General features: G+C 36.5%; 1 protein-coding gene across 9 annotated transcripts in view; it reads left to right on the plus strand.

Annotated features, from left to right (window-relative positions):
• NBEAL1 (neurobeachin like 1) overlaps positions 1–12054 on the plus strand; it is a 153571-nt gene that overhangs the window by 116142 nt on the left and 25375 nt on the right. For 8 of the 9 annotated variants that reach the window (XM_044768406.2, XM_044768402.2, XM_044768408.2 and 5 more), the window contains 5 exons: positions 1008–1103; positions 1775–1899; positions 3841–3981; positions 7137–7267; positions 9965–10074. In XM_044768406.2, the coding sequence (XP_044624341.1) occupies positions 1008–1103; positions 1775–1899; positions 3841–3981; positions 7137–7267; positions 9965–10074 (603 nt within the window). Of the gene's footprint in view, positions 1–1007; positions 1104–1774; positions 1900–3840; positions 3982–4664; positions 4799–7136; positions 7268–9964; positions 10075–12054 lie in introns of those variants that run through there. The other variant, XM_044768410.2, reaches the window with a different exon arrangement.

A 12054-nucleotide genomic window follows, 5' to 3' on the forward strand; every position in this document is an offset into this window, starting at 1 on the left:
GTATCCCAGCCTCTCTTGAATTTGTACTGCCAAAATCCAAGGAAAGGCTATCGTTTTCTGCTTTCCCGGACTGTTAGTGGTCTCCTAATAAGGATCTCTGCCTCCCAGCTCTCTCCTTCCTCCTCCGTGTGCATTAATCTTCAGTGTTGCTCGTGTTCAAAAGCCATCAGCAGTCCTTTCCTGTTGCTTATGGAATAAGCTTTATTTAATAAAGTACAGTCTCTGTTTTCTGTGGAAAAAACTTTATTCATTATAGTACTTATTCCTCAGTTTGGCACTGAGGACAGTTGTAATGGGGCTTTCTGTAAAATCCATACACGTGTATTCAGCCTTCCCTGTCTGTCCTGCGATTAAGGAGCACAGTAAACTTAGAGGTGCATGTTAATCTGTCCACGGAACCCTGAGCACACCCTTGCTGGGTGGAGCAGGCAGCAGGCCAGGGACACTGAGGTGATCAGAAGAAAATAATAGTATCTTTCTTAAGAAAATTTTGTGTTTACGGTAGCAAAATCCCATCTACCATTGCTCTGTAAGGGCAGTTTTCTGAGGATAGTTAACGTAATGTTTATTTAAAATTCATAGGCCATTTTAATACATTAAGATACTGATTTTTTAATATGTGCACTTACGAAAATTTCAATTTATAACAAAATTTTCAAAGTTGGACAGTCCTAGAATTAAAATTTTTAAGATATTCAAATAAAATATTTATTTAATTAAAGAAAAGACTTAATTCTTATGGAGATCTTTTAGACTGCAGTATAAGATTTATATTGACTTTTCTGTTCCTTTTCTAGAGACCAGTTTTTAAAAGGAAGCAAATTTAGTAAAAGTATGTTGATTTTATCTCCCTGTTAATAAGCCTTTTTTTTAAAGCCCTATTCCTTTTATCAGAAAGATGGTGGACATAATGGAAACAAAAGCTTATGTTGGTGCTGTCAGTAATAGTTGCTGATTTCTAAGAGACAGAGATTAATTCTGATTTTGTTCTTTGTTGTGCTGTCTAGAAATGGGTAAACAGAGAGATATCAAACTTTGACTACCTCATTCAAATAAATACAATGGCAGGACGAACTTATAATGACCTTGCACAGTATCCTGTGGTAAGTTTTATATAAATCTCATTAATGTGGAATTGCCTTTTAGTTTCATAATACACAAAAATATATGTGCATGCTAGTTATTTTTTATTTTTAAAAAAGATATAAAAACTATTTTGGGGGGCCGGCCCCGTGGCCAAGTGGTTGAGTTCGCGCGCTCTGCTTTGGTGGCCCAGGGTTTCGCAGGTTCATATCCTGGGCGCGGACATGGCACCTCTCATCAGGCCATGTTGAGGTGGCATCCCACATGCCACAACTAGAAGGACCCACAACTAAAAGTATACAGCTATCTACTGGGGGGGATTTGGGGAGAAAAAAGAAAAAAAAAAAAAGATTGGCAAGTTGTTAGCTCAGGTGCCAATCTTTAAAAAAAAAAAAACTATTTTTGCCCTTCTGTATATTTTCTGCCCTGCTATTTTCAAGAAGTATATACACATGAAAAGTAATTAAAAAATAAAAGCCTTGTTTCTTTCATTTCACTGAAAATATTCCAGTGGAATTACAGGAAATAATACTTGTGATTATTGAACTAAAGATGAATAAACACTGCAACAGGGAAAAAATATTTGTAAAGACTGTCCCTTTTTGTCTTTAGATAAGCATTTGATATTAGATATGGGGATAGTAGCTTCTCCAAGAAGGAATGCGTAAATTGTAAATTGTGGCTCTTTTAGTTTCCCTGGATTTTACAAGATTATACTTCAGAAGAGTTGGACCTTAATAACCCATCTGTATTTCGAGATCTTTCCAAACCAATTGGGGTAATTAATGATAAAAATGCCAAAGCCATGCGAGAAAAGTAAGTGCCTTTTATCCCTTTCGAAAGATACCCGTCATTTGTTTGAATTTGTATTGATTTCTGCTGCGGCCAACCAAGCGTTCCTTTTTTAAATGCACAGCTACTTTTAATCATCAGAGTCTGATAATTCCTTCATTAAGTGTTCTTGAAAATATATCAGTTGTCCTTCAAGTATATTAACTATAGTCTGTTATTTCCCTTCTTTGCCGAATTTAAATTGATACTGTTTAGAATTTCTTTTCATGTTGTAAAAAGTATGTGCTCAAGGGTAATAGGTTCTTGAAATTTTTCTTTCCAGGTATTTTAGACTTAATAACCTACTAATTTAATGTGTAAAAATATTCATATAATAGAATATTTTAGTAGATGTAAAATTAATAGTCTAACCTATCGATGAATAGTGTGAATAAAGAACAGTGAAATGTGTGGAAATCTACAAAGTGTCATTTTAATAAAGGAAATTTTTATAGTTGTATATATTTATGATCGACCCTGTAAATGTCTCACAGTCTTTTTGTGAGATTAAAAGAATAATCTAATTTTAATTTCCCTTTTCTCCATGTGAACTTGTGGATGACTTGTCAGTTATGACTTCTAATAATAAGGACAAATAACTGTTTTGCAAACAAACTTAGTTGTAGATTTATTTAGGAGTAGACGGTACAAGTATTCCTATTTTTTTCTTTTTATTTGCAAGTCTTCTCTAGGACTTTTTGCAATGTTTAGTACTTGATTCGATTTGATTTACTAGTGGGATTTTACTGGGTATCTATTATCTCATTAGTCAAACTTTTTTTTCTGACAATATGAAAAAAAAGGGTTTTTTTTACACTTCCACAGGAAATACTTGTCATATAAATAACTTATTTTATTGATAATCAAAGATATAAGGTTCAGATTTCAATAGTGTATTTGTTTGCGTGGGTACAAATGACTTTGACCTGAAAAACTTGTTTGTTCCGTTGAATATTAATAATTTCTATGTAAAAGGAAATTGACCTCAGTTTGATAAACCGATTATTATTTTGGTTTGAAAGCTTATTTTGGGAGGCAATAAACACCTCCCAAAAACTGTTCATTTTTATTCATATTTTATACCCACTAATTCAGGTGTCACCATTCAAAACAGTTACACACGTGTCAGTGACAGTGCTTGTGAATCACTGTATCTGTCCTTTGCTAATAATTTGGTTTAGGCCTTCTTCCTATCCACCGTCTCCTTCTTTTACCTTTAGATTGTTAGAGCTTCACTTCCACAACTCTTGACTGATCCTCTGTATTTTTTTTTCCGTTACCTTGGCCACAAAAGGATGTCTAATTATCGCATTGCTTGCCATGTCTAAATATCACAATAGCAGAAAAACAGAAACAACCTAAAAATCTAAAAGTAAGAAATAGTTAAATTGTCATATATCCGTACACATACCTGTTAAAAATACCATGTAACTGTTAAAAACAGACTAATCAATCATTTGGAAAGGCATTAATAGAAAATTGTTAGATGAAAAACTAAGTTGTGAACAATATATTATGTATAGCACTTTTATATTAAAATATATTTGTATTAATTTATTCATTAAAGATTGACAGATGTTCACCAATATGTCAATATGAATTATCTCTGGGAAGTGCAATTATAGTTGATTTTAAGTTTCTTTTTTGCTTCTCTGCTTTCTAATTTATTTACAGTGAACATGTATTATTGAATAGTACAAAACTGTTCAAGAATCCAATGTTAATGACATTTCATTGTTCAGAAGAAGATATTAATGAATAAATTTTTTTTGATTTATTAACGTGGTGTGATGATACAAATACATAGATAATGAAACGTTAAAAAGGACTTATTAAAAACTGTGTTTTCAGCAATGCAATACAAGTTTATGTCCTCCTAATTTACTTTTACTATTGTGGTTAAAAAACTTTAGTTTCTTTTTTTAGATATGAAAATTTTGAGGATCCTATGGGAACTATTGATAAATTTCATTATGGTACTCACTATTCAAATTCTGCCGGGGTTATGCACTATCTTATTCGTACAGAACCATTTACCACCCTCCACATCCAGCTTCAGAGTGGAAGGTATGTTTTGGGTAAATAAGATGTTTTCTTAAAACTATGTGTTAGTGTTGAAACTCTTTGCCTTCATATAATGTACTGTATAACAGGGCCTTATTTTTTTTTATTCTCTCCTATTAAGTTTTGATTCATATAATAACCTCGATAAAAATAGCCATACTAGTTTTAGAATGAGTCATTCAAACTGACTTATGCAAATGACTTTTAAGATAAATTCCTTTTTACTATTATGCGGTGTACCTTTGTGATTCTTACTGGTTTTAGGAACATACCGGAAATTTAGAGTTGGAACTGATTTAGACCTAGATCTAAAACATTTACCAGAGCTTCAAAACTCATCAATGCTATGTAGTCCCCCTAAAAATATTTATCCTCAAGAAGAATGAAAAGAGGGAGGAATGAGGAGCTCTTAACGTTATTAGTAGCAGCTCAGACAGATCCGTGGCATCACTGTATATCATGTTGCCTGTCAATATTATAATTTACCTGCGTTTCACATTTTCTTAATGATCCTAGAGGAACAAACTTCTCCCTAAATTCTCGGCTCCCCATGTAGCCTCCAGATAGCTCTCTACTTATTCACATTTTGTCTCCAGGTTGCCTTATTCTCTAACATTACCATTTTGCCTGTCCTGCCCAATTGAAAGCTATGTAAATATTGTCTATTCTACTCTCTTTCCATGTAGCTTTTATGTCTTAAAATTAGCCTGGGTCCCTTATTCCTGGGTCTTTATACAGTACAGTGACTTGACTTTCAAGAAGAGACTCTGACCTCAAGATCACTATACCTCTCCAAACGTTACATTTGCCATGATAGCAGGTAATTTTTCCTCCAGTAAAGTATAACTGGATCTTTTCAGCTTTTAATGCTTTTATGAATAAATGATTTTTTGAGAAAGCTTCAAAAATAGATTCTGTTTGTGTTTCAAAGGACACCAGCAAGAATGTGAAAAGACAGTCCACTCAGTGGGAGAAAATATTTGTAAATTTTATGTCTTATAAGGGGCTTGTATCTTGGATATGTAAAGAACCCTTACAATGCAATAATGAAAAAACAAATATCCCAATTAAAAATTGGACAAAGGATCTGAATGGACATGGTTCCAAAGAAGATATACAGATGTTCAATAAACACATGAAAAGATGTTCAACATCATTAGTCACCAGGGAAATTCAAATCAAAACCAAGTTGAGATACCTCTTCACACCCACAAGGATGGCTATAATCAAAAAGACAGATAGTACCTTGTGTTGATGAGCATGTAGAGAAATTGGAAGCCTTGTGAACTCCTAGTGGGAAGGTAAAATGATGCAGCCTCTGTTGAAAACAATCTGGCAGTTCTTTAAAGGATTCAACAGAGAATTACCATATAACCCAGCAATCCCACTCCTAGATATATACCCAAGATAATTGAAAACTAATGTTCACACAAAAACTTGCACACAAGTATGCAGAGCTGCATTATTTATATTAGCCAAAAAGTGGAAACAACCCAAATTTCCATCAACTGATAAAGGAATAAATAAAATGTGGTATATCCATACAATGGAATATTATTTGGCCATGAATGAATAAAAGGAATGAAAGATTGACACATGCTATGACATGGGTGAACCTTGAACATAGTATGCTAAATAAACCAGACATGAAAGGCCACGTATTGTATGGTATACAGTCATCCTTGGTATCTGAGGGGTATTCGTTCCAGGACCCCAGCAGATACCAAAACCTCAGATGCTCAAGTCCCTTATATAAAATGGGTAGAATTTGCACGTAACCTACGCACATCCTCTCATATGCTTTAAATCATCTCTAGATTACTTATAAAACCTAATACAGTGTAAATGCTACATAAGTAGTTGTTATACTGTGTTATTTAGAGAATAGTGACAATTAAAAAGCCCATACATGTTCAGTAAGGACACAGCCATCATAGGGCTTTCAGTCTGCAGTTGGTTGAATCCGTGGATTGGGAACCTGCAATGTGGAGGGCTGCCAGTACGTGAAATGTACAACACAGGCAAATCCACAGAGACAGAAAGTAGATAAGTAGTCGCCAGGGGCTGGAGGTAGGGTGAATGGAGAATGACTGCTAGTAGATACAGAGTTTCTTTTTGGAATGATGAAAATATTCTAAGATTGATTGTGGTGATGGTTGGGCAACTCTGAATAGACTAAAAATCGTTGAATCGTCTACTTAGAAAGGGTGAATTATATGTATCTTAATTATATCTCAGTAAAGCTGTTCTCCCCCACCCAAACGAAAAGATTCTAGCATTAAAGCTGTACCTCTCCTTGAATTTGGATACTCCATCATTAGACTTTATTGGTGACCCAGTCGTTGACTATAATTAAATTGAGTTCTGCTGAGTTCAGCTCTGCCCCAAACCAAGATTAGTAGGCATAAAAAGAGTCAAAATTAGTCATCAGTGTCACTTAGTAAGTCATTATTTACGAAATAAACCTAGGAAAACAATGTCAAAGGAGAGAAAGAGAAGGGGTTTATGCTTTTTGTGATTAAAGAAAATATAATGAAATTGCAACATGACCATTTGAGCTTCTTTCAACTTCCTTAGGCCTGTAATGGAACTTAAAAATGAAGTTAAAATAAGATAACAATATATGCAAGTAAAATATAAAGCTTTAGCCACAGAACTATTTTCCTAATTCACCCTCTGGTTTTTGGCAGAAGAGTTTGTAAAGATATTTCTGTATCGAGGATTAAGTCAGAAGCATTCCTATAGCTCTGTTAACCACGTATGTCACCACCACAATGCTTAGAGGGACAAACTCTGTGATTTTAAAATATCCAAATAACATTTATTCACATTCTGGAATAAACTTTACTCGGCAAAAATTATACCATTTTTTAAAAGTCTCTTAGATTTATATTTAATTACTTGAAAATTTTGTCCAGTGTTAATTGGTTTCCAGCTGTTTTAACTACGATGATACTAATGATTAAAATTACAGTATTTAGTTCCTAACAACCAAATATGAAAGATAGATTGTCATAAAAAGGAGAACAAATTGTGTGTTTAGACGTTAAGGGGAAACTCTAGTCAATAGGAAACCTGAGGGGAGTTTGAAGGTTTGTTTCCTGCCTGTTGCTGCTCTCACTGGACATTCGCTGTTCTCTTTCAATCTCCACATGCAGGTTTGACTGTGCAGATCGACAGTTCCATTCCATCCCTGCTACCTGGCAGGCTCTCATGGACAATCCCTATGATGTAAAGGAACTTATTCCTGAATTCTTCTACTTCCCAGAGTTTTTAGAAAATCAAAATGGTAAGAAATAGGAGATTAACATTTTGACTCAAAAGTCCCAATGGAGGATCCTGAAAAATATCTTTCAGGACGTATTTGTGATGCCCTATAGAGGATTTAAGGTCCATTGACTGTGTATTACTCGGTGACAGGGCTTAGCTGATGCCCAGGCGCTGGTCTTACCTTTCAGGGAAGTGCTCCAGTGACCAAGATAAGTGAGTCAAACAATTGGTAGGAGAACCTGTCAGAGTACTGTGTTTACTAGAGAAGCAAAATGGCCATATGCTCTTCCAGCCATATAACCACTTAGCTTAAAAGCGTTTGAGTTAGATAAGATGAGGATTTAGCCCAGGGGTCAGCAAACTACAGGTCCGTTGGCCAAACCTGTTTATAAAGCTTTGTTTGCACACAGCCAGCCAATTCATTAATATATAGACTGTGGCTGCTTTCACAGTATAATGGCAGATTTGAGTAGTTGCAACAGAGACCATAGGGCTCACAAAGCCAAAAATATTTATTCTTTGACTCTTTATAGGAAAAGTTTGCTGACTCTGACTTAGAGAAGAAGACATGAGGCAAATTGAAAATATGACAGAGTATAAGTTACTACAATATTTGAAAAGTTGTATTATGTTTTTGAAGTAGAGAATCATGGAACTAAATATTTAAAAATATCCAAATGCTTTTTCTATGAAGTACTTATAAGGAAATTGGCAAGATTGTTACTACTGGTGTTCTTTAGGGAAATTCCTGTGTCAAAGGGTCATTACCAACTTCTTTTGCATCCCCTAGCAAGTAATGTTAATGTTTGACCCTTTCTACCTCAGTAGACTTATCTGTCTCTCTGGGGAGAGCATATCCAGGGCTTCACATCCTTTGATCATGCACTCTGGGACAGGCTGTTGGAGGCACGGCATCTGATTCTGAGTAAGGCAGTTAGAAATGGTCACTTTCAGAAAATCAAGTGAATCTGTTGACTGAGTCTGATCGTGGGCTCTCCTTCAGCCCTAGGACTGGAGTCTCCTAAAGCAGAGTATTTGAGTTAGGAGGACGAGCAGATTAAATTTGGAATTGAAGGTGCTCTCAGCTTGACAATTTCTGCCATTCACCACAGGCAGCCAGTTGCTGTCTTGCACGACTGTGCTGGAGCCCTCCATTTCTAACTGTACGTTGCCTCTTCATCTGAAATGTGCTGGGTGGGAGAAAGCAAAGTAAATTAGTTAGAATGACAACAAATATTAATTAACATTAGTGTTAATATTAATAAAACAAACTCATAACTGTGCAGTCAAGAACATTTTAGTATTTTCCATAATGAAAACAGTGAGGTATGGTAGCTTCAAGTAGCTCAACAACGTCATCAAAGCCAAGTTCTTTCTGTATTTTCACTCTGCTGTTCCAAGGGTTTGGCTTTGTCCTCTGCTAGTTCCTCTCATTGTTACAAACGACTAAAGCAGTTCCAGGCATCACAGGCAGATGCAACAGCATCTTAGAAAGAAGTGGGACTGTTAATTCTTTGTGTCATTTCTTAAGAGTGAGAAAACCTTTCTCATAACCTCCCTCATTGTCTAGAGCTGGGTCACATACCAACCCCTACACCAGTCACCTGCAGCAGGCATGAAATGGAGGGCAGGGATGGACTCTTGAATAAAATCCAGTTTCTGCTGCCAAATAAGGAGGAGTGGCTCTCAGGTGGCCAACAGTATCTACTGTACAGGAGTTGGGTTAACGAAGGCAGAGACCCTGCGCACCTATCCTTCTGTGACATTTCAACCTCTCCGCCTTTGGGACACACTGATATCCTAAGGCAGCTTCTTTCATGAAGGTGTTTTGTGTTAACACTTTTCCCTCCGCACACTGCATGAACAAGAAAACCTCACCTTTGGGACAATTTTGTCAAAATACTGTGTTGTTCTAACTATATGAGCAAATCTTTGTGATGTCAGTATCTACTTAGAATAGTGGTATATAAGTATATTGTTCTTCCATAAGACAAATATAACTCTTCCACTGAGTGAGGTTAAGGTGTAAGTTGCACCAGCAAGCTCTCAGGAGCTGTATTTTGTAAATTAACCATTAGAGGAACTGTGCTAATTATTTTTAATATAAGAAGAATACTTAATGTTGCATTTTTGTTCAGATTAAGGTTTTGGTCATAGCTGTAGTTTCCCCCACTTTTCTCAACAGAAAATCAATTATTAATCTGATTTACCATGTAATAACTAATTTTACTTTCATTTTATCTTTTTAATCAACTGATAAAAGGCATTCCAATAGATAATTTTTTGTGTTTTTTGTTTTGATGGGGATGATTAGCCCTGAGCTAACATCTGGTGCCAGTGTCCCTTCTTTTGCTTAAGGGAGATTGTCCCTGAGCTAACGTCTGTGCCAGTCTTCCTCTATTTTGTATGTGGGTCACTGCCACAGCATGGCTTGATGAGTGTTGTAGGTTCACACTCTGGATCTGAACCCATGAACCCAGGCCACCGAAGTGGACCACAGGAACTTAACCACTACCGCACCGGGCCAGCCCCCATAGATAAGAATTATTTTTACCTACTCAGTGATTTTAGATCAAGAAGGAAACTTGATTCTCATCTTTCACTCTTAAAGAAGAAAAAAAAGACTTCAGTATTGCTAAGGAATGTGCCCTCATATTTGTTTTACTTGATTTATTTAAATCTAAATGATTTGATGCATTTATCTTTTATGTCTTAGAGTTTAACTTGGGTCGTCTACAAGTTTCCAAAGAACTAGTGAATGATGTCATCCTCCCCAAATGGGCTAAGTCAGCTGAAGATTTCATCTATAAACATAGAAAAGCTCTGGTAAGATTTTTGTGTTTAGTTATGAGACAGAGTAATAAGATAAAGATGTATGTGTTTTCCAGAGGATGGAGTAAACTATACCTGACTATTAATGATTTTTCTAGATTAATTTGTAATCTATTGTATATGCTGTTCTTGAAAGTATAACATAGTAATTTATTTTGAGGTTCTGGATCTTCTGATACAGTGAGAATATAGGACAGTCAAAGGATATATAGCAAAGCAAATGTCAGTTCTATAAGATATCTGCCTGTTAATACATGAAACTACAGTCATGCGGCGCATAACAGTGTTTCAGTCAAGGACGGGCCGCGGATATGGCAGCGTCCCCATAAGATCAGTCCTATATAGCCTAGGTGGTAGTAGGGCGTAGGCTATACCCTCTGGGTTTGTGAGTAATTTGTGTGAGTACCCTCTACAATGTTCACACAATGGCAAAATCACCTAAGGATGCGTTTCTCAGAATGTGTCCCTTTGTTGAGCGACTCACACCTGCCCTCCAAGCATCATCCTGATGTGGTTTGATGTTTTGTAGTTCCCACATTTGTTTCAAACCTAACAGGATAAGTACATTTTTGTTTTCTCTGAAGGGTTTCAGTAAGTTTTTAATAAGACAACTAAGTCCTAAATGCCACTTTAAAAAAATATAACTAGTTTTTGGCTAAGTTTCCAATTTGGAATTGAAGGACGGGTGAGAATTACTTTAACAGGATATTGTGTTGTTATCTTGCAGATGATGTGGGTTTTTTCCCCACAGTAGCCCACTTAGTTCTCTGTCTAAACCAAAATGTTGCAGACTCTGAAACTAGTTAGGCCAATACTTGGAAACATTCCTTCTCATTAGTACACAGTTTGTCAAATTTACAAAATTCTGGATTAGATTATGATATTTATAAACATTAACCTTATGCATGAATAAGAAATTGGGGAAAAAATAAAACAGCTCTGAAAAAATAATCTGTTACTTATCAGCTAGCCAGGAACTTCTCAGATGCTTTCCTCTGTAGTATCTGTGACATGAAGTAGGGGTCCAGGATTTTAGGAAGATATGCTCCTCATTTATAAGATGTTAGAAGTTTGTGTTTCAGTTATGTATTGCTGTGGGACAAATTATCCCAAGCTGTAGTGACTTAAACTATAGCCATTTTGTTGTCTCTCAGTGACTCTGAGATGACAGGCCTCAATTGGGCAGTTCTCCTGGTCTTGCTTGAGATTCTCCTGCCCTGTCGGTCCTGTGGCTGCTGAGGTTGGAGTCTTCTGGAGGCTGCATTGAGATACTGGGATCCTGGACCTTTCATCCTCTCCGTGTATCTCAAGGATCTCTCTTCTTCATGTGGTCTCTCTAGCAGAGTAGCCAGACCTCTTACATGACAGCTCAGGGCTCCCCAAGAGTGCAAAAGTGGAAGCGTCCAGATTTTCTTAAGGCCTGAGGCTGCTCGTTGTCACAGCATCATGTGTGCCACTGGGTAACAGGGTCAGCGCAGATTCAGGAGGAGGGAAAGTCAACTCTTCTCTCAATAGTGGGAGTGAGAGAGAAAGTGCAGCCATCTTTACTCCACCACACAAAGTCTGCCTTCTGGCCACAAATTATTTACATTCCTCCTACATGGAAAACGACATACTTCCTCTGAGGACCCTCCTGAAGTCTCATCTCATTAAGGCAGGGATCTGCAGACTTTTTCTGTAAAGGACCAGATAGGAAATATTTTCCTTGGTTCTATGGTATGTGTCGAAATTGTGCCATTGTACTACAAAAGATAATGGGTGTGGTTGTGTTCTACTAATCTGCAAATCTGGCAGCCCACAGACAGTAGTTTGCTGATCCCTGCATTGTGGCGTGAGGCCTGAAGTCCAGAATCTTGTTAGTGATCTAAATCAAATCCATGTGTGCATGAAACTACGCTGAAGACTGTGAAGTAGAAACAAGTTATCTGCCTCCACGTAACAGTCGTGTGACAAGGACAGGAGAACAGTAATAGA

Source organism: Equus asinus, chromosome 4 (assembly GCF_041296235.1).
Source record: "Equus asinus isolate D_3611 breed Donkey chromosome 4, EquAss-T2T_v2, whole genome shotgun sequence".
Taxonomy (NCBI): domain Eukaryota; kingdom Metazoa; phylum Chordata; class Mammalia; order Perissodactyla; family Equidae; genus Equus; species Equus asinus.